The sequence below is a fragment of the Saimiri boliviensis genome, chromosome 3 (genome assembly GCF_048565385.1).
Source record: "Saimiri boliviensis isolate mSaiBol1 chromosome 3, mSaiBol1.pri, whole genome shotgun sequence".
NCBI lineage: Eukaryota > Metazoa > Chordata > Mammalia > Primates > Cebidae > Saimiri > Saimiri boliviensis.
Genome location: NC_133451.1, coordinates 173,646,298 through 173,668,406, shown reverse-complemented (window position 1 = coordinate 173,668,406; position 22,109 = coordinate 173,646,298). Strand labels below are relative to the sequence as shown.

The window sequence follows — 22,109 nt, the reverse complement described above, 5'->3', positions numbered from 1 at the left end:
TCGAGGCTGAACCTTGCGAGTGGAGCCTGGCGCTCCTCCTCCCCGAGAGCACGAAGGGCAGAATGCGCGGGAGGAGATGGAGTCGGTGGCGGCGGCCGCAGCGCCTCGCAAAGCCAGCCTCGGTCCCGGGCCTCCGTGGAGGGCGGCGGCGGGACCTGCGCTCGCAGCCTCTCCCTGGGGCTGTGCGCCTCGGCTTGGCAGCTGCCGAGCAAAAACCTCATTTCTTTCCTTCTTTCCCGAGTGAGCTCACTTCCTCCCCGCGCCTCTCTCTTCCGTCTGCCGGAACCGGCTCCCGGGCGGCGCCGCTGCAGCGGGGCGCGCGGGACTGCGGGTGCCCGGCGAGCTCCGCGCCCCTCCCCGCCCCAGGGCCGGTCTGCGGGGAGATGTCCAGGAGCTGAAAGAGATTCCATAGGAGGAAGTGGAAACCTCTGGTAGGAGAGGAAACGGCCTCTTTTTCGAGCCAAAGTGAGGGCGCCGGCTGGAAGGCGAGGAAGCCTGGGCGGCCGGGGAGATTCATCCGTACGTCTCTTGACTCGGGCCCAGGGCCTGCGTCTCCTTCCTTCTCTTTCTCACTCTCTTTTCCGCTGCTTCTTACTTTAGTTCACTTGTGTTTTAAAAATTCGTATGCGGGCCCATTTAAAAAGCAGTTTCACATTTTAAAGTCGGCAGCAGCAGAGGGAGAATTACAAATAGGACTGATTTAATTAGCTGGTAATGCTTCTCTCATGCCCTATAATTAAACAGAGATTCTAATGGCGCTTCAGGGCCCACAAGTGATTATTACTAGCATATTTTACATTTACATTAAAACGCTGTCCCCGGGGTGTAATCCAGGATCTGGCTCCATTTATTCAAATTTCGAACCTGAGTACTGAAGCCAGAACGCGGCTCCCCAGCAATAGAAGGATGGCGTGTGGGGGCCTGTGGTTTGGTTTGTTTCGCTGATTTCTGGTTTTGTCCTGTTCTGTTTCTAAGGCCTAAGGAAAGACAGCCGATGGCTCCCGAAACAACTGTGTCCAGCCAGTACATCGGGGCAACTTCAACTTCACTAAGACCCAGCCCCAAAACATGTATGCATATATGTATATGTCTATAAATATGTGTGTGTGAGCTAATTCAAAAGAGCCACTTTGGTGCCTACCCCGCCACAAGTAGGTAGGCACATCCAAGCAGCTCCGTCAGGGGACCGGACTTGGCGCCTTGCAGAGGGACTGAGTGGCCCTATAGAGATCCAGAAGTCCCATTTCGAGCTAGTAGGCTCTCTTCTTCTGCAGTCTTTTCTCCAGCGTGGTGATCTAGCAACTTCCCTCCCCCTACGATTCCCTGTGAATCCACGCTAGCCAGGACATAGCCTCTCTCCAGCCCAGTGACGTAGCGCGCTAAAACCTGGTACCCACCCCGGCAACCGGAAGACCTAGCTTTCCTCCGTCCTGCCTCCGCCGTCGATGATGTCCAGGATCCAAGCAAAGCGCCTGTCCATGTTGTCACCAGATCCACAAGCGCTTTTGATGAGAGCTGCTGTGCTTTTGGAAACACGATTCCTCTCCCCAGCAGAGAAGAATCTATTCTCCTGGGCTGGCTTAGAAAAAAAAATAACCAAGACAAAGTATGTGAACTGAAAATATCAGCTGCTTTTTTTGAAACCGAGTCTCCCTCTGTCACCCAGGCTGGAGTGCAGTGGCACAATCTCGTCTCACTGCAACCTCTGCCTCCGGGTTCAAGCGATTCTCCTGCCTCAGCCTCCCCAGTAGCTGGGATTAACAGGCGCAAGCCACCCCCACCCCCACCTAATTTTTGTATTTTTAGTAGAGAGGGGGTTTCACCATGTTGGCCACGATGGTCACGAACTCCTGACCTCAAATGATTTGCCCGCTTCAGTCTCCCAAAGTGCCGGGATTGCAGGAGTGAGCCACCACACCCGGTGGAAAACATCAGCTTTTAGTAGCAGTCTTGGAGTGAAGACTTTCAGGAAGTGGTGGAGATAGGCCTGCTCAATTAACGGGCCCCAGATGTCATTTGTCTGGCTACTTCTTTTTCTTGCCTGGCCTAGCCTTCTACCCGGTTTTTTTCTCTTTTTCTGCAGAACATTTTCTGATGCAGCTTGCTCTTTATTTATGCCCTTATCCTTCTTAAACAAGTGATCCCTGGAAGTAATTATCTAAAGAGGGGAGGGGAAACCTTCACCCCACCCCCAATTTCATGAATGAGAGCTACATGCTGGCAGGCCAGGTACCAAGAGCATCTTTGGATCTTTAGACCTGAGTCTTCTTATCTGTAAAAAAAGAGGTTAAAGCAGATGGACTCTATAGGCCCATTTCCAGGCTTAAATTCAACACTTTCGAAAAAAAAAATTCTTTTGTATTCGTGTGTGTGTGTGTGTGTGTGTGTGTGTGTGTGTGTGTATGTGTATATATATAAATGTATATATCTATACACTTGGCTTAGTAATTTTCTGTGCAGAGATACAGATGAGGAGGACAGTTTAAACTTCTAAGGGTGCCCTCCCTCTTTGGTTGGTTCCACCCAGATGAGCAAACCCTTTTGGGAACAGAAAGAGACCCTCAGGGTGGAAAGCACAAGAGGCAGAGAGGCAGGTCTCCTGAACACAGCTGATACCCAAGTCCACTCATGGTCACATGATTCATTAGGACTGTAAGTCCTCATCAGAGCACAAGCACCAGACTCTCTGACCCTGCCAATTTGAGTACTAATGCTAAAATCGGCCAAAAGACTGGCCAACATACTCACACATTAATTAGAGTTATGTGGGCCTTTGGCTTCCAGTCTGATGAACAGCTCCAGGGATGCAGGGGGCAGAGGGTTTGGGGTCCTTTTCACCCAGCAGATGCCCTTTGATCCTGTGAGGGCATTAGGCCAATACAGTGGGTGATCTGGAAGCTAACTCCTTTCAGAGGATGGCTTAACCTCAGTAACTAAAGCTGAAACCTAGTAGTAGGACCCTAAGAGGGGCAGGGAAAAAATATCTGTTCAGAGGTAACACATCAGCAGTAAGCTTTTGTTGTTATTACTGCATCTTATATTATTGTGAGACAGAAGTGTGGAGAAGCCCAAAGTGAAAAAAGAGAAATTTTTGGTATGCATGGAAGACATGGCTACTTAGCAACCCTCTCTTGTGGCACTCAACTGCACACACATAGCAAGTCATGGCTATAGTCCATCTAGAAGCTGAAAATGCTTTCAACAGGATTTACAAGGATAAGGGAAGGAGCGTTGCAGGGTGGGGGAAAGCATGGGCTTGATCCAACTTAACTGTAATTCTGACCAGGTACCACAAGTCACAGAGCATCCCAGAAAGCAGAACTGCCCCCATCCCTGTCAAGGGAGCCTGTGCATGGCACTTTCTCTACAAGGTGTGTCTTCTTTTCCATCCATATCTAACTCCTAGATGGAGGATAGTCAAGGTCAGTCACTGTCTGTATTAGACTTGGGGAGCAGGAGCCCTCAGCCTCTCCATGGGCCACACTGATATAAGTGAAGGTGTCACCTGCTCTGTATAGGGAATGATTTACCTTCATGCCTTTTTGAACTGTAAAGGGCAAAACATCTGGGGTCTATCAAGTGTATACATAGTTATTATAGTGCAAAATTTGTCTCAATTGTTTTATGATAAATGTGTATTTCCCAATCCCCCACCTCCTTCCATTATAACCCATATAAACCATCTCTGGACTAGAACATGGCAAAACAACCTCTCTTACGATAGGAGAAAGCTTATTTATTATTTATGTGATGCAGAACAATTTAGACCTTTTCAGTCTGAGTTGGAGAGAGGGGACGCATACAGAAAACGAGGGGCCACATTCCCACAACTCTAGACAGAATTTGATCTCACTCTTCCTACTTGCTTCTTTTACTTTTTTCTCCCTTTTTTCTTATTCTGGTGCCTCAGCTACGAGAAAACACAATCCATTTGGAGCTCTCGAGATTAATAATTTCACATGTGCCCCATCTTCTCATTCCCAGATATTTGAAATTACAGTCAGTTGGAATCTCACACCTTGCCCAAATTGTTTTTGATATGAGGCTCTTCAAAGCTTCCAGGACACCTTCCATCTTCTCTCTCCATATCAGTAGAACAGATACAACTGGAGCAATCTGCATTATTCTAGAATTCTATAGGCATTATTCAATAGCCATGACTTTCTCTGTGTGTGCAGCTGAGTGCCAGGAGAGAGAGTTGCTAAGTATCCATGTCTTTCGTGCATACCCAAAATTTCTCTTCTTACGCTTTGGGCTTCTCCCCACTCCTGTCTCATAGAGATGATATTTACTTTTCTACTCATTAGGAAGCTCTGAGAAGATGCATAAGAAATGAATCACAGTGAGTGAGGCAACCGGAGAGACTTTCCACATGTACATTTTGTGTATTTTTAAACCATGCGAATTACTGCCTGTTTATGAAAAATTAATCTGATTAGAATATATTTGAGAGACTAGATGCTAAATATATTTACACATAATGCCACATATTGAGGAGGAGGATATTATCTACAGAAGATACGGGATTGAAGAACATGCAATACTTTCTGCTTTGCTGAATGGGTCATAAGTTGAAAATCAGACTAGAAAATAATATTTGTTCACAGAAGCATAAAATCTTAGGTGAGGCAAAATGCACACTATTCCTCTCCCCCCTCATCTTCCCAAATGCAGAGGCTTGTCAGTTTAAAGTTACTTGCTCCTACAGTTAAGGTCTAGGATCATAGACTTGGAGAACTGGCTGAGCCCTCAGTCCCAAGTGGAAAGGCCAAGCTAGAACACAGTTAAAAAGAAAGACTGACATTGTCTAATAGAAGTTTGAAAATAGCCTTTTTGTTGTTGTTGTTACAAGGACAAGACCTTTTTCCCTAGAAATGGCTGCCTCTCAGAGCACTCCCCTTCACACACATCCTCTTATACCTGCATGGACTGAGCACTTTGCCTGCTTCCCAAGGCTTTCCCTAGGTGTAGAAGTTCTTGTTACTCACGAAACTTTGTTATAAGTCTAAATAAAATAAGGAGGAGTAATGATGTAAACTCAGAAACAAAGGGATCAACACAGCAGGGTGTTGAACAATCGACCCCCTCTACCCACAGGTCATTAAATGGCTCCTGGATGCCAAAAGATTTTAAGCTAGAACTGTTTTCCCTTTCAAGAAATATGCAAATAAACAAATCAATTCCACCAAAGGACAGAGATCTTCAGCTCATTCTTTTGTTTATTTCTCCTGCAGCTTTTCCTGTTGCATAGTCCCAGCTAATAAACAACTTCAAACACTCTTACAGGGAAGGTCAAATTGCAAAATAGAAAAGACTTAATAGTCTTATTTAAAGGTATGCTATATATAAATCACAGGGAAATAATATCGGTTCTATTCATATGTGGCAATAAACAGACCCTCCCCAAAACACAAAATCAGATTGCCTTTTCCCACAAAGGCGGATGGTTAACAATAGGATTTCTAAAGGGCACTCATTTATGTTGGAAACTTGTAGGTATTTCACAAAGCGACCAGCAGAAAGAATGGATCAACATTTGTAAAACCCAAAAAGGTGGCAACTGGGGGAACGGTGGGGCAGGAAGGAAATGGAAGGGAGTTGAAAGAGTCCTTGGTTTCCCCAGCTATTTGCAGAAGTTGGAACATATGGTGTCAGGGTTTTTCCAAGATGACAAAGAATAGAAAGTAAAATGAATTCTCTCCTCGCCCTAAAGAATGCCTTCCAACAAATAAGGATATATGCTCAGGTTGGAGACTTTTCTCCTTCCACAGGAAATGAGCAGAGGTCACTTAGAACCAATTCTCATCGTTTAGTAAAAATAACAGGGTGATTATAGAAGCAACAGAAGGAGTCAAGGTGTTTGTGCTAAAAAACTTCAAGTTCAGGCCTGGCCTGGAGTGGGAATATCCAAATGGGTTCTTCATATTTCAAGTTTTATAGACAGTCTTTTCCCTAAAGGATATACTTTCATTAGGTCATAAATGCACTAACAGATGAGAGAGGGAGAGAGGGGTGTGTGTGTGTGTGTGTATGTGTGTGTGTGTGTGTGTGTGTGTGCGTGTGTGCGCGCGCGCTTGCATGTGGCCAGAATGGCAGAGCAGGTAAGGAGGTCGGGCTGTGGGGGGAGGTGGTGGGGCTGTGTGTCACCCACGTGCGCCGGCAGCAGCCAGGGACCACGAGTTCAGACGGCTCTCTGTGAGGCTTCCTATGCTTCTGCTTGGTTATCTTAGCTCTTAGGTTTCCCTGAAGCTCCGAATTGCTCCAAATCCAGGCATTTATTTGTTTTAGAAGTAGGTTGGGGACGTGTTTTTTCCAGAGGGTTTGTTAAAAAATTAACTCGGAGAAGTATATTAGTTGAGGCCTCAGTGCCTGAACTTGGGTGGGAGAAAAATGGGTTATTTGGCGACTTTCACTTTTCGCTGGACACTAATTCCCCAGATTGGAGAGGTTTACCTCCTCCAAGACCCAAGTGACCCAACTGGGTGCCCTCAGGAGCCAGTGCCCTTCATCTCCCCACTCCCTGCTGCATGCAAGAGAGGACTTTGCAGACAGAATCGTCCTGACTCGCTAGCCACGCAGGCTTCCGTCCGCATACTCCTCAAAGTGTGTCCCGGTTATGCTACCAGCATCAATTAGCCGCTTGTGGAGAGTCCCAGAGAATGTTTAATTAACTCCACAGCTCTGATTCACACTTACAAGTTGGCAGCAGTTTAAAAATTATTGTAAAACACCACCCGGATAATATATTTACTGTGTCTAGGTCAGATTAGCAAGACACACGCACATACTTTACGTTTAACGTACACACTGAAATGCAGAGCAAATATTTCAATAGGCATGTGCAAGCAGCAGAGAAGAACTGGAGCAATGATTATTTTCCCCCTTTTTGATTTTCTGTTTCTAAAGAAAGCATTGGTATCAAGGACGAGTTGGGTAATGTGTATTAACAGGCAAGCAGGTCGCTCTCGTTTACGCCCAATCATAGTTCATAGTTCAAGGAAAACTGACTTTAATTGACACCGTGTATATTCCTCTGCTCCTCTCAGGCTGCCCTGGCAGGGGCGCCCCAAGAGTATTTATTTCTAGGGCTGGAAACAAAACAACCAACCCCGTCTACTGCGTAAGAGAGCGTTCCAAGATGGACTGCCGGAGAAAGGCTTTTTGACCCCTGTGGAAATTAGTCATATTGACAGACGCCCAGGGAAGGTAAATTACCCCGCGCGCTGACGTTACGCAGAGGCTCACCGGGTCCGACTCCACCGCGGCGCCAAGGGGGCCAGAGGCTCCCAGTTCTTCCCCCCATATTTCGACAAAGCCCCACTTCGCTTCTCTGGGCCCGGGATCTCAACGAGAAGACGGCCGAGAGAGCGGTAATAAGGTGCTAGAAAGGAAAAGAGAAGAGAAAATCAAAAAAAGGAGAGAGAAATTCTGTGCGCCATAGAGCCGAACAAGCTGGGGAAACGAGAAGAAAACGAGCAAAGTCTGCAGGGGAGGGAGAGAGGGAGGAGGCAGGGAAGCGGAGGACCACGCGGCTCGCGGCGCCCAGGCCGCCACTTGGGAGGTCCCGGCCCCAGCGCAAGCCCGGCCAACCGTCCCCCCGGGAGGCTCGGGGCTCGGGAGGGGTCACAATTACACCTCGGCTCCAGGCGAGGACTTAAATACCAAGTGGCGGAGACTGCAGTCTGGAAGCAAGGCCCTGCGGTCATCAGAGAGGGGCCAGGCCCGTGCACAGGAACCTTTTACAAGGCATGTGGGTACAAGAAAAAAAATAAAATAAAATAAAAATAAACCACTCTTATCCAGCATGGGCAGTGAAAAGAAAAACTGCCTTCCAGAGAGGGCGAGCGGGAGTTTTGAAATTCAATGTGTGTTTTGCCTTTATATAAAGAGTTTTGCGTTTTTACGGATAACCAAGGGGAAAAATGAGAGGGAAGTAATTTTTTTTTTTTTTTTTTTTTTTTTGCCTGGAGAGGGCTGAAATAAGGGGTTCACCGGTTCTGCAAGGAACTGCGTACATCCACACAGCGCATCACACAAACCTGAGAAGAATCCTTGCCCGACCGGATTGTTTCTGGTATAAAATGAGGCCTAGTGGTCCCATCTCTCTTCTTTATAAGAACTGAGTCTGTGGAGGGGGCTTATTGGAAAGCATCAAAAGTGTGGCATCTGATTTTACCAGAGATTGGATTGGGGGGTCTTCTTAACTAAGAGTCACCGGCTTGGCCACAAAAGACCCGGGTCTGGTGGCAAAGTGAAGACAAAATTAGTGTGGGTCCCCAGCCTCGCCGGCCCGGCCCTCGGAGTGGAAAGCGCAAAAGCGTCCTCCTGGGCAGGGCGGGAGCAGAGCAAGTGGCGAGCTCCTCCCAGACCTCGGGTCTAGCGTCGGAGGTGTTTTTAGCTTTCTCTCTGCTCCCCAGAGCCTCTTTTGTAAGCCAGACAGAGGCTCTGCAAGCTGCCCTTGCCCCAAGGGCTGTGGGAGTAGGGTGGAGGAGGCTGCACTAGTATCTCGAAGAAAAAAGAAATAGCTTATCTTGATGTTAAAACAATATTCGCGCTCTCTGGACTCCCCTTCTTCTGTTCTCTCGTTTTTTATTCCGCCCGCAGGAACGTGCCAAGTTCCACAGTTTAAGAGGACCGCGAGGGCAGGAATGGGTGGGGCCTGGAAATGAGCTCGGAAAGTGGGTGCGGCGCACCTTCCTCTCCGCCTTTCCGTCTCTCTCCCGGCTGCGGCTGCTTCCCGGGAGCCAGTCTTGGATACCTAGGGCGGGGGGCAGGGAATCTTGGTGGTCTCCAGGGAGGCATGGACCCCGGGGCACTTAAAAAATAAATAAATAAAGTTCCTGATTTTTTAAAATAAAGGATTAAAATAAGTCCAAATGTTTCTGCAACAGAGTTTCCAACACACAGTTTGTTCAGGAACGCGAAAATCGGGACCCAGACTAGCAAACCCCAAGTCGGTGAATTCCTATTATATAGAAACCGGGTCTCTAGGAGCCCCTCTCACCTTGGAGAGGCCTCACTCCAGCTTTCAGGCTTGGGCCGCAGTCTGGACTTCCGCAGCCCCCCTTCTCCCCATTCCAGACCCTGCAGAGCCCTGGCTCTATCTGGGACCCGCCTTCGCCGTTTCCCAATCTCAGCAGTTAGCCCCTGCGCCCCCTTTTTGGCCTCCTTAACAGACACACACGCACTCAAAACCAAGTTTGGAGTTGGACTTTTTCAGTTTCGTTGCCGTTCGAAAGTGCCCAGGCTGGCTGATCGACGCTCAGCGGAGCAGAGACGGATGGCTGGCGGGAGCAGGGTCTGGAGCCAGGCCAAGGTATTCTCTGCTTCCGCCTTTGTGTCCTCCCACCCCCCAGCCGCTCCCCTGCTCCCCGCATACCGCCAGCATCTCCCCTTCTCTGCGCATGAGTGCGCGGCCCTTGCGGTCCAGCCTGGTTTTCCCGGGGTACGCTGGAGTTGCCCCCACGTCCCGTCAGCCGCGCCCCTACCCACCGGATTGCCTTCGGGGCCCTTTGGTGCTGTGTCGTCGGCGTGGCGCTGTGAGCTAGGCGAACAGGAACCCTCAAGGCCCGCCACATCTACGCTATTAGCAGCCAGGTAACCCTTCGGGTCGAAGATGCTCAGAGGAGGAGGAAGTGCAGAGAAAAAGAGGAAGGAAGAAGAAGAAGAAAAAAAAAAAAACACGTAACATACACACACATGCACTCACAACTAACTTTGGAGCTAGAATTTTTCAGTTTCACACGAAGAGACTGGAGTATCTGCAGAAGGTTTTTGAAGACATTTAGGAGGGAGGGTGAGTTTTCTGCTGAGAAACTCAATCTGCCATACAGTAGCGGCCCCATCTGGGATCTGTCACTACTGACAGCACCACGGGGCACAGCCGTGATCTTCTGCACAGCCTGCACTCCCCGAAATACCCTCCTTAATCAAAGGATGTCTGCGCGCCTGAGCTCAGCTGACCGCGCCGGGAGCACCAGGGCCAGCGGATCCCACCCTGGCCCGCCCCCTTCCCACGCACACGGCCACGGCCCCTCACGTCTTCGCGGCATATTAATTAAAAGCGGAAAAGAAAAGAAACAGAGAGGCTGATGTCATTGCTCTCACAAGATCATAAACGTAAAAGAGTCATCCTGTGAGAATCCCTGAAAATGACTTTAATGAATAATTTCAGAGACAGTTATGGCTTTGGGTGATTACTGAGCAAGAATATGAAAACCAGATTTGCAAAGCGAAGGCGATGGTCAAGAGGCCTGGCCGTTACTTTTTCCCATTAAAACCGCACCCGCTTTCCTTCTTCTCCAAATACTAGTTACCAACTGAGGTTGCGTTTTCAGGTTTTCTTTTTCAAAAGCGACATTCTTCTTTCCATGCTTTTCTGCCTTATCCTAAAGACAAGAGGGTCAGCTCCAGGCAACGACATTAACAACCCACTTTGAATGGAAGGCAACCCTGCCCTGTCATCAGTGGCCATTGGCTTCCATCTTTTTGCAAAAGATGGATTTACTGCCATCTTAACGTAGTTTCATATCTATTTTGGCCTCCTTGCTGGAGTATATAATGAAGGTTGAGCATTCTCACTGACTCTGAGTTAGTGCACTGTTTGTTGTAAAGAATCTAGCAGGTGGGGCAGAAAAAAACAACAAGTTCCAAACAACCTGTCTTTTACAGAAAAGTTTACCGGACTCTTTAGTTCTGGGTCACCAATGAAAGATGATTTGGGGCTACATTAAGGAATGATATATCCAAACACTACATTTGCTCATGGAGGAATGTCAGGTTGGTTAGATCTGGTTGCTCATGTTTGGCCATGCATTAAAAATACTATTTGAGGAAACAACTAGGGTGTTAGTTGCAGAAGTGACCTGGTGAGTATACGCTCATCTTTTGCACCAACAGGTTAGCTGCTTGCAAGTCTGTCTTCTTTGCTTGAAAATATAAACTGGGACTCTTTGGGTCTGTGCCTCATGTGGATTTATTCCACTTAATTCAAGTAAAGTTTGTTTATACTCTGAGCAAGCGAGTATTATAGGCACAAGTGATGTGGAGTTTTTGTTTGTTTTTTTGCTGTTGTTTGCTTTTGAGTAGTCTGAGTGATTTAGGAAACTAATGTGTCTCAATTGGCTCCACCATTCAGTCAGATCATGGAGAACCCACTTACCAGCACTCTAGAAAACTGTACTTTGTGCAGACATTGCTGGTTCCTCCCCTTTCTAGAAGCACAGATAGGCCAGAATCCTTCAGTCATTAAGGACACAACTGTCTAAAAGCCTCATTCCCTACCCTTAGCCCCCAAACCACAGAGCTGTTTATTTCCCTCTTGTCTCCAGATAGGGGTGGATGGGAGAGGGGACCAGGCTCTCAATGTGACATTGCCCTGACTTGAGAGGAAATGTTGCTTTCTGGTTCTAGATTAAGTGAAGACACTTTGGAGTTGGACTATAGGGTTTCCTCAAAGAACTGAGGTGATGTGGACTTTTGGGAATTTCTCTCAATTGTATTCCCTGTTTGTGAAATTTTGTTTCCCAAATAGATCTTCCTGTTTTCCTTTTCCTGCCGTTACTCTCACCCTAGCTTCTGACAGAACACTCCGCTTGCCCTTTGTAGCCCGTGCAGGGATAAAGAGCATCTTCTGGGTTTGCTTTGAATACTTGCGCTGCTCAGTGAGCCGAAGGTGTAGGGCTGATCTATAATATGGCTAATTCCCTCCCTGTAAAGACTTAATAATGCAGGCCTCGCTTCACCCATCCCCCATTCTCACTGTCCTGGATTTCACGCCGGTCGTGGAGAAGGTGCCCAGGGTGGGAGACCTGTTGGGTGGGTGTGGCCTCCTCTGGTACAGTGGTTTGGCATTCTCTGGGGGAAATTTTGAAAACTGCAGGCTCCGAGTCAGTCCCTGAACCGCTGGATCAATTTCTGGTGAAGGTAGGGTGAAAACGTGGTTAAATTTGTCATTGTATCAAGTTCTCCGGGAAATGGACAGTTCAAGTGTTGGATTCATCCCAGCACCGATTACTTCAGGAGAGACCAGGTCAGCCCACAGAACGCTGGGGTCAGAGGTCTAGGGGGTCAGTCTGCGCGCCCAGAAAATATGCAAATCTAAGCAGCCTCTACCTTGAGCACTGGGACTTAGTAAAGGACAAAGCAGCCGCCGGCAGTCCTTGCCCTTGCGAGATGTCAGTGTTTGCTTCAAGGACAACTCCCTGGGGGGCTGGGGGAAGGGCGAGGCGAAAGAGGGCCGGGCGCCTCAGATCCCTGGGTCCTTTAGGCTTTAATAGCAGGTGCAAAGGCAGCTGCTAAAAGACACCGCATTCCGTAGTCAGCTTCTGCCAGGGCGTCCTGCTAGACAGAAACTCCCACCATTTTGGCCAGACGGCTGTAGGGCTGAGCGGGTGCCAGTGAGAGGAGGGCACCCCTAAGAGCCACCCTACCCCGTCCGGAACTTGCACTGGCACCGTCCCGGCTGCTGTTGTTGCTGTAGAGAAGCTGCGCCCTGCTGCAGAGACTCAGCAAAGAAGCGACCGCCTGTGGGAGGCTTTCCAGGCGGAATGCTTCGGCCGTAGCGAGTTGGAAAATTTAGAGTGGGGAGGGGGCAGTAGAGACGTTAACTGGCCCCTCCTCACCCCAAACAAGGAAAACACAAAGTCTTCTGGGCTAAAAATACATATTTATAAAGTCCCTGTGCGCAGGCGGGCGGCGCGGTCCAGCTGCCGGCCTGGCCCAGGGAGGACTTGGCCGCGCGGCCGCCGATTACACCCAGCTCGGCTGGGATGGCTCCGAGCCGTCTGCCCTGACGTCAGCGAGGCTCCGGCCCCGCCGCGGCGAGATAGGCGAGAGCGGCCGGGCGCGGGCGCGGCACTAATCACTCCCAGATGTCCCTAATAGCGGAGATAAAGACCGACAGAGCGGCCGGGAATAAATTTGTAATCAGGACTCTACCATCTGATCATCAAAGCGGCCCAAATGCCGGGAGCATTTGAAGGGAATGTGTGTGTAGGGGGGTCGCGTTTGGGGGAGGTGAGGGGTGCGCCAAGCGATGGGAACTGGCTTCGGCAGGATCGAGCGGGGAGAGCAGGGCGAGAGATCTGTAAGCTCCGTGCACGTAAGTCAGATACCCAGTGCTCTTTAACCTCCATTAGCCCGCCACCGAAACCGCTTAGCGGTTCCAGGCTGGTTGGAGCTGGGTACAGTTGCTGTGCGGAAAACACGCGTGGAACAGCGGCTGGGTGGTAAGGCGGCGCGCTCAGAACTGTCCGGCCTCCGGAAACGTGGGATTGGTTTCCTCTCCAGGAGTTCCCCCCTCCCGCTTCTTTCTAAACATTTAAAAAACACGTAGTCCTTCTCCCCCAACCCCCATTCCCGGTAGACTTAATCTCAACAGCAATTCGTTGCATCGCGGAGCTTCCGCAGGGAGGGGGCTGTTGGAGCTTCCAACCGGGGTCTCGCCCAGGGCTGAGGGTGACTCCTGGATTTTTCTCTCCAAGAGATCCTCAGGCTCTGACGGGCCAGGAGTCCTGTGCGTCCGGGAGACTCCTTAGCACTCCCTCCTCGCGTGGAGATCTGGACTCTTAGGAGCTGGGTCCAATGGAGGGAACGGGTGCCCTCAGGTCACGAGGGTCCAGATTCGGCCCCCCACGGGGCCCACGCCACGCCACGAGCCTCCCTCGAGACCATCTCTGCTTGGCACCCACTAGCCAGTTCCTTTTCCAAATCTGGGAGCGTAGTTGGGACTCACAGGCAGGGAGAACTCAAGGCGCCTGTGGAAAACAAAATCGCGTGCCGCCCGCGTGGCCTTTGGTTAAAGCTTCAGGGATAACTGAGCGGTTTCTTGCGCTTTGCAAATCCGCAGTGTATATTCTGTCCCAGTTTTCCCGGCACCCTTTGCCGTGCTCATGTCCCTTGCACACGCACCTAAGGCCCTTGCAACTGGCCCGAGTTCTCGCTGCAAATCTATAGTGTGGGAAGGAGCTCCCAGGTCTCCTACTCCCTGCGGCTTTGCATTTGAGCTCACCCTCACCTTCCTCATCCCATCCTGCGAATTCCAGGTGCGCCAACCTCTCTTGTTCTCCTGCTACTTCACCAATCCAAGTGGGAGACTAGCTCTGCAATTCACCTCAAGCCGGGGCAGCGACCAGCAGAGTCGGATGGAAGGAATTGGGCCACCCTCCATTCCTGACACAGGACACACGCACAAGCGCTTTTTCTAAGAGGCTCCCAGGTTGTGCTCTCTGGCACTGCTGCTACACCCACTTCATCACAACCAAGCAGCCTGGTCCTCTTTCACCTAAGGAGGCAGCCCAGACCACAGGCCTACCCTTCCTAGATGCCTGGGCCTTCTGGCTAACCGATCCAGAAAGCTGGAGCTTTCCACTGAGCCCCACAGGGTGGCCCAGCGGTTTAGAAAGCAAGCAGGATCCCCCAGTGATCTTGCTGTTATCTTGGGGTCTCGGTCTGAAAAAGCCCTTCAAGTTGCTGTGGGTGCCCAGGCAATTGAGAGCAGGGCCCCCACTCTGCAGTTTCCCAAATTGCTTCCCAAGCTGAGAATGAGTCTGTAGACACACACACACACACACACACACACACACACTCTCTCTCTCTCTCTCTCTCTCTCTCTCTCTCTCTACAACTGACCGAGCCTTTGCCCCGCCGGTGCTCCGGGGTTATCAGGCGCTTGGCCTGCGCAGGGTCTGGGGCCGAGCCCTGACAGCCAGATCTACCATCAATTTACCTTCCGCCGCGGCAGCTTCCCATTGAGCTTTTAACGTCAAATCCTACATTTTTGTCGGCTCCGGCCTGTCTAGAACGCTTGTGATTTCCCTGCAGGAGTGATTGCTCTTAACAAAATGGCAGCAACCACATTATCCGAGCAATTAAAACAGAGGCCTTTTAGCCAGTCCCACAAGTAGAGGTTTGGAAAAATTTTTTAAACAAAGAAGAAAAAGTTAAAAGAGAAATAAGTGTTGGAAGAGAAAAGCATGGAAGCAGAAGAAATGCCTGCCCAGTACGCCTTTCACTTTCTGGGACTCGACAACGTGGGGCGGGGATGTTGGGTGACTGAGAGCATTGGATGCGCAGGCGGCTGGGGTGACAGATAATCTGGGGTGTCCTGCCGGTTTCTGGTCAGTCGGGGTGTGCGTCTGGTTAGGGGGTTCAGCCGCCTGGAGTGTCAGGCAGCTGGGCGTTCTGCTGTCTGGTCTGCTGGGTGTCTGGCTGCTTAGGGTTTCTGGAGAGTTGAAATGGCAGGGCGGGTGGAGTGTCCAGGTCTGGTGCTGCTAGCCCTGAGGAAGGCGCGGCGCAGAAGGAAGAGCAGGCAGGCTGCGCTGGGCAGGGGCCAGACAAAGAGGAGCGCGGGTTTAAAAAGCACGTGTATTAGCAAGTTTCTCCGTAGCCATGGTGCACCGGCATCTTTTGGTTTCCCTCTGTTGTTGTTTATTAAGCCAGAAAAAGTGTTAAACCTGCAGAAGTGCCTTAAGGTCCAGATGGCGGAGACCAACTACCCAAGTCGCACAGAGGCGTCCGGAGAAGATAACTCCTCTCCGGTTCCTGTTTTTAAAACCTCACCTCCTCCACCACTGGTTACTCTGACACTTTGATGGGCTCCTTTCTTCCAAGTCTAGGACCTGATGGCTTTCTCCTGAGCGGATTAAAATAAAGACGCAGAAAACAACTGGAAGCAGGAGAGGAAGAGAGAGCCACTCGAGCAAATGTGGGAGGATTGGGAGAGCAACAGAAAATCAGGGCGCGCCTCCCCCACACCTCCTCCCGGTGCAATAAACAAAGGCAAGTGTCTGTAAACACAGCCCTGTGCCCACCAGGTCGGCCCAGCGCCGGCTGACCCAAGGGGAGAAAGTTCAGATCGCTTTGACCGAGTTGTTCTAACCCCTCGCCCTCGCGTTGTCAGCCGCCCGCAGAAGTCCGCAGAGCCTCTTGCTTGTCTCTCTGCGGGCACTTCTGAATTCGCCCACACCGGGTCTGATTCAGCCCGCTGCAGGCAGAGGGGTCAAAGTGGGCACCAGCGAGGCGTGGGAATATCCTTGGGATATCGCAGGAGGGTCTATGCCAGCGGCCGAGGTGCAAACATCACCCTGAGGATGGGTTCCAGGATGGAAACCCTCTGACAAGCCTCTCCAACGCCAGATTTATATACGCTACGTTTCATGAAAGAAACCACTTTTAAATATGGTTCACCTTTCTCTCTTTCTCCCACCCCCAACTCCTAGCCTTCTTCTCCCCTTCCCCCAGCCTGCACAGTTAGACACTTTAGTTTCTCTGGTTTCTAGAGCTGAGATTCGAGCTTCCGCCAAGGCTGCAGGCCAAGGAGGCTGCTGGGACTTTCTTTTGGGACGAGCTGGGACTCTGGGAACTCAAAGACCCAACAGGGCGAAGTCTGGGTCCCGGGCTGCCGGTGTAGTCCCGGGAGGGTGTCGCTTGTTCTGCTGGGCTGCGGCGGCCGGGAAGACTTCAGACACCGCACAGTTAATATTGAGTTCCCTATAACTCCTTGTAAATCTAACCCGCCCCTCGCCCCCCTTTAAAACCGTGGTCTTGTTCACGATTTCTTACGTGACGTAAAATTCCTTGTTACCTAATCATGGACTTTTTCGAAACTCCTTCCACCCCACTTCCGCCTGCTCAGATGAGAATCCCCTGTATAGCAAAGAAGCAAAACCTCTCTTTTTTTCTTTCTTGGATGGAAGTCTCATAGTTTGAATTAAACACCCCAGACTAGTTCCCGCTGCAGTAATAACAGCGGGGTCCTCCTCACAGCTCCTCCACCAAAAACGCACTCTCCAAACAAAAACTGACGACCTCATGAAACGGCTTCTGATTAATTTCAGGCAAGCAAGGGCACCTTTGCACCTTCTGAGCGAACTGCCGGACACTGGATTCTCCAGCCCAGATCCTCCTTCTAGAGACTACTCAGTGTTCTCCAGCTGGGGGAAGAGGGAAGGAGACACCACACCAACAGAGCCCAGACCATTTGCAGGCTTTGCAATAAGGACTTTGCTCTTTAAGAGCAGCTCGTTCTCCTGCGTAGACCGCAGGTCAGGTTGAGTGGTTGGAACTACTGAGTCTTTAAAATAAAGTTAGAGGCAATTATGATAATTTAGTTTACTTCTGAATATTTTAAATACTAAGAAAACAAGTATAACAGCTTTGTTTTCAAAACTCTCTTGAGGTATCAACCATGAAAAGATTAGGGTTTTTGTAAAAAAAAAAAAAAACACACACAGTGGTTTATTGAATACTTACAACGTTTACACCTTCAATATTAATTAAATTCCATTTAGTTTTAGAGGACGGAAGTGCACAAAACAAGTGGCTGTTGGAAACATCTTCAAAGAGGAAACGACCACAGATGAACGGACAGCACTAGATACCGACCCCAACGGAAATGTTAGCGGCCTTGTTTTCGGCTTTGAAATAAAACTTTATAAGCCCCAGGAATATTTATATCCAAAGGCCAAGTATTAAAGATACACTTCACAAACACACTAGTGCCCACTGTCTTTGTCTGGAAGGGGTTGAGTAGGGGGGGTGGGGGCAACGCTGCTGTCTACACAGCCAAGAGGGAACATTCACACACACAGAATCTACGAGACGACGGGATCCCTTACCACACACGGGAGTGTCCTCTTCATATTAAAATATGGAATGCTTTTCTTCAAATATCCACTTTTTCTTTTGGAGGGGGAGATGGGGAGCAGATGCCTCAAAGGGGGTCAAAGAGAGGGGAAGGAAATTGCACATAAATAAACCAGATGATTCCAAATGCAAGGAGTCCTCAGAGCCGAGCACGGACGGCTTTTCCGGAGTCCTGGGTCTGCATCTGGCGTCGTGGCCAGGGCTCACTCGCGCTCTCCTCCTCCTCCTCGTTCTCCTCCTCCTCCTCACTGCTTGAGCTCCAGGGCCCAGACGTGCTGCGGCCAGCCCGTCCGGCCTTTAGTTTTCTTGTCGTTGCTGCTCACTGTGCTTTTCAAGATTTCGTTCTGGGCAGAGGGAAGGCGAGGGCGAGAAAAGTGGAAAGAGAAATTCAGAGAGCATACCTTGTCCCACACTACCCCGTTGCTTCCTGGGCCAGAGGAGACCGTGAGCCAAGGAGGAAAGGATACTAGCGGAGAGCCCCAGCCCCTGCAGAGAATCTACAAAGGTTAGCACTACCCTAGCCTGCTCCTAGGCCTCCTTGCTGCAGTGCTCAACTACCAGATGCACAAGTTTATAAACAACCGTCCGTTTTCGAGGCGTTTATGGAGAAGCTGGGGGCCTTTTCTCTTACTCCAGATGTAGGGGCGGGAGCTGGAGTCAGGGCTTAGTCTGGTTTTTCTGTTTTCAATAGCAATCCCAGATCCATATCTAGGAAAATTAGGGAGAAGGAGCCTCTGGTTCGGCCTGGGCCTCTCGGCCAGAAGCTCTCGGTCCCTGGCTCAGCAGTGCCTCTCCTCCAAGGCCTCTGAAATCTCTGGTTATTCGGGAGGTCACTCGATTATACAGCCACCAAAAGGCTGCAGGGGCTAAAGAAGAAAAACTCGACAAATGCAATTATTTTCCGGGCCCTTCGTGGCCATAGCTCTATCCTGCACCACCGTCCTGTGGGCACTTGGTAGCAATCTGAGAAAACTGTAAACGGCTCCATTTACTTTCGTGTTTTTTTTAATAACAATGACCACGGTAATGCTTTTTTCCTATTAATATGTAGAGGCTCATTCAAATAAAACTAGAAATGCCCATGGCATATATTCATCTCGGAAATTACATTTTAACGTCATAGCCAAAGAAAAATTGGAGCTGTATTTTAAAGCCCAAGGTACTTATTTTATGTTTACCATTACGTCTTCAGGGCATATTAATGAGAACTACCACAAAACTCAGGGCTCAGTCTCAGTGGCAGCCTCCTTCTGGGGTGGGGTAGGGGGTGCGATCAACAGTGGTCATTGGGATCAAGGGCTTCTTCAAGACTCATTCTGTAAACATCTGAAAGCAAGATCGGATTGGAGGCCAAAAGAAAGGTCTAACAGATACGGGATGAGGCATCTAGGCCAGTGTGATTGCGGTCGACCGTGACGCAGAGTTTTCTAGGTCCGTCCTAAGTGCCTAGGGAGCAGCGATAACCCAGCGGTAAGATCACCAGCGCAAAGCATCCTTAACCTTCTCCTCCTCCTGCTGACATCCTACCCTCATCTCCCTGCTCGTGCTGGAAACCATCCTCACACAACCTGGTGCAAACAACCTTAGCGCGGGATGCACAAGATGTTATTTCCAGCCCCACTGGAAAGAGGCCCGGAGCACCCGTCTGCTGACCCCTCAGCCCCACCGCGCGCCGCCCCCTGGTACTGACCAGCTCCTTCTTCCTCTTCTCCTCTTTCACGTCGGTCTTCTTGATCTCCGCCTTGAAGGCCTCCGCCTCGCCATTCTGGTCGTCCTTGGCCAGAAGGTCCATGAGGTAGGCGATGTAGCTGGTGGCCAGGCGCAGGGTCTTGATTTTGGAGAGTTTGGTGTCTGCGGGGACGTTGGGGATGCACTCGCGCAGTTCGGCGAAGGCGCTGTTGATGCTCTGAGTCCTGCGCCGCTCCTTGCGGTTGGCGGTGCCTCGGCGCTTCACTGGGCGCGGTCCCCCCAGGCCCGGGGGCCCGGCGCCCGGCGGCACCCCCCCATAATGGGAGTGGTCCATGCCGGCGGCACCGCTGGCATACTCGGGGCTGTAGGACAGGGCCATGCTGTAGTCGGGGGGCGACATCTCGGGGTGGCCGATGAGCCAGCCGTGGAAGTAGGGGTTCTCCTCATGGCTGCAGCGGCTGGCGGCAGCAGCGGCAGCGGCGGCGGCAGCGGCGGCAAACGGGTAGCCCTCGTGGTGCACCACCGGGTGGTGGGGAAAGCCGCCCACCAGACTCATTTCGCCCTCCGTGCCCCTCCACAGGCCCCAGCGTGCGCGCAGCCCCGCCGCACCCTCGGCCCGGGCCCCTGGCTCGGCGCTGGGCGTCCTCCCCCACCCCCCACCCCCCAGCCCCCGGGCGCCCGGGCCCGCCCGGCAGCCACAGAGGGGGCTGCTGCAGCCCGGGCCCCGTCCCCGCGCCTGGCCAGCCGGGCTTGCTTCAGCAGCGCTGCGGCTGCCGGCTCCCCATGGGGCGCGGCGAGCTGGTCCAGGCACCGTGCGCCCCTGGCCGCTGCCGCCGCCGGCTCCCGCCTTGCTCCACGGCCCGCGCTCCGGCTCCTACTTCCCGGGCTGCTACGCGGAGGCAGAATCCTCTCGTGCTCATACAAAGGTGCCGGGGCTCCGGCTAGGCTGCTTCGCAGAGTCTCGGGAATCCACGCCCCGGCTGCGTTCCTGGCCCCGAAGCTAACCCGGAATCCAGGGGCGAGTCTGAGCCGCGGCTGGAGGAGCCGGTCTGCCTGCGCCGGGAGGCGGCGGGGTCGACTGCTCACTGCAAAGCTACCTCCGTGCGACCCTCCCTGTCCCGCCTCTTCCCCTCCCCCCCACCAGCCCGTCTGGGTTCTTGGGCGCTTATTGTTTTAATGGAATTTTTGGTTGTTGTTGTTTTGGTCCTTAAATGTGATTTTAGCTGCGAGTAACGTGTCCTCGCTCCTCTCGGGCTCTCTCGGAGGGTTTTCAGAGAGGTCTCAGTGCATCCATTTTCTCAGATCCTCTCCTTTCCGGGCAAGGATCTGGGGCCCTGAATGCGCCTTGGAGCTCGAAGGAGGCGGCTCGGGCTCTCGGAAGGCTCTGCGCGGTCGCCGAGGAAGCTCCGGGGTGGTGGCGGTGGTTCTCCTGAGCCAGAGGACGTGAGGGGAGCCAGCGGATTTTCCCAGCAAGATCTCCATGTACAGCTACATCTTTAGGGCCGCTCGGGTTAATATATGTCGTCAGAGGCTCCTCGCGCCAATCCCCGGGCGGCGGGGGCGGCGCCTCGAGCTCTCGGCAATAAAACTTTTTGATGTTCACGTTGCTAATTGCCGAGGCCCTCTTCCAGGATTGGCTGCCTCCTCATAACCATAAGATAATTAAAACTTGGGGGGAGGGCAGGGTTAAAAAAACTTTTTTTTTTTTTTTTTTAATCAGCAGAGGATAATGCAAGTGTTTAACAGATGCTTCACTATTAAACTATTTTTTTCCCCAAGTCTCAAATATTGAAGAATCTCTAACCAGGTACAGTATCACTCTGCTTTCTTTTCCGGTTAAAAAAAAAGAAAGAAAACGCAGGTATTGCTTTTCAAGTGGTTCGTGGGTAATCGAGGCAAGAAAATAGACGCAGGCAGCTTCTTACAATTTTATGCAGGGGGCGCCAGGAGCCTAGTGGCGGGCGGTGGGGGTCCCCACTAAGGTGCCGATAGGAGTCCCGCTGTCTCCTTGCCCCGGCGGCCGCGGCAGCAGCGACAGGGAGGGGGTGGAGAAGGGTGTTTCTTTGACCTGTTTACAGGCTGGAAACGCCGGTCTCAGTGGCTATTGACTAACCCACCCTGTTACCCCGGTTAGAGCTGTTTGGGGTGGCTCACGTTACTGCGGCAAACTTTAGAGATAACGGCTGAGTCCTCCGGGCGCAGGATCAAGCCGATTGTAAACCTGTTATTTCCACATCCTTCAGGGACAGCAGCCCCGATGAAGACCTCAGGCGATTGCGAAGTGCGGGCACCTCGATTCCCCGAATCTGTAGTGTGGCTGGTATCGGTGTTCCCCTGGTTTAACTAGCCTGTTTGGTAAGTAACTGAATATTTTTTACAGCGTGTTCAGAGCTTATTTTCCAGTTTTTATGAACAAACATATAAATATATCTCTGCATTCCTGCCTCCCTCATAAAAGCGGGCATCTGTGGAAAGCAGGTTTAGTTATCGGAGGGGAACCATTAAACGCCAGTTTAAGAGGCAGGCCGGGAGGACGGCTCGTGGATGTTTAGACTGCCGGCCTTGGTGATCTTGAACGCATTATAACGGAAAATGGATCTAATGGATCTCCTCTTGTAAGTCACCAGCCGCGGGGCACCCGGGCCGCAGCGCCCGCGGGGTGGGAGCTTCTTCGGGAAGGCTCGCGTGCCGCGAGGGGCGGGTGGTCAATGGCAGGAGCTGAAATCACCCAGGCTTGGCCCCAAGCCGAGAGGGGAGGCTGATGTGTACATACA

The 22,109-nt window shown here is 51.3% G+C and overlaps 1 protein-coding gene and 2 long non-coding RNA genes across 4 annotated transcripts in view; 2 read left to right on the top strand and 1 right to left on the bottom strand.

Annotated features, from left to right (window-relative positions):
- Positions 1-291: 291 nt before the first annotated feature.
- Positions 292-1,622, top strand: LOC141584087 (uncharacterized). The gene is made up of 2 exons (XR_012517043.1): positions 292-519; positions 976-1,622. It is a non-coding gene; the product is annotated as an uncharacterized LOC141584087 (long non-coding RNA).
- Positions 1,623-17,517: 15,895 nt separating this feature from the next.
- On the bottom strand, positions 17,518-20,828 carry HAND2 (heart and neural crest derivatives expressed 2). The gene is made up of 2 exons (XM_003938736.4): positions 19,337-20,828; positions 17,518-17,990 (listed from the first exon to the last, which is right to left on the bottom strand). Exons 1-2 carry the CDS (start codon positions 19,889-19,891, stop codon positions 17,892-17,894), a joined length of 654 nt encoding a protein of 217 aa, XP_003938785.3. The 5' UTR covers positions 19,892-20,828; the 3' UTR covers positions 17,518-17,891.
- A 104-nt stretch (positions 20,829-20,932) lies between these two features.
- The window catches only part of LOC101048910 (uncharacterized), a 52,597-nt gene continuing 51,420 nt past the window's right edge, over positions 20,933-22,109 (top strand). Inside the window, exons 1-2 of one of the 2 annotated variants that reach the window (XR_012517041.1) lie at positions 20,933-21,142; positions 21,579-21,690. This is a non-coding gene — a long non-coding RNA (uncharacterized LOC101048910). The remainder of the gene's footprint in view (positions 21,143-21,578; positions 21,691-22,109) is intronic. The other variant, XR_005582065.2, reaches the window with a different exon arrangement.

What these genes read in the sequence shown, in the direction of transcription:
- HAND2 (XM_003938736.4), bottom strand. Translation starts at nt 19,891, where the DNA reads ATGAGTCTGGTGGGCGGCTTTCCCCACCACCCGGTGGTGCACCACGAG. An exon ending in AGAAGAGGAAGAAGGAGCTG is followed by an intron (nt 17,991 to 19,336) that starts GTCAGTACCAGG and finishes CCCTCTGCCCAG; the next exon opens with AACGAAATCTTGAAAAGCAC.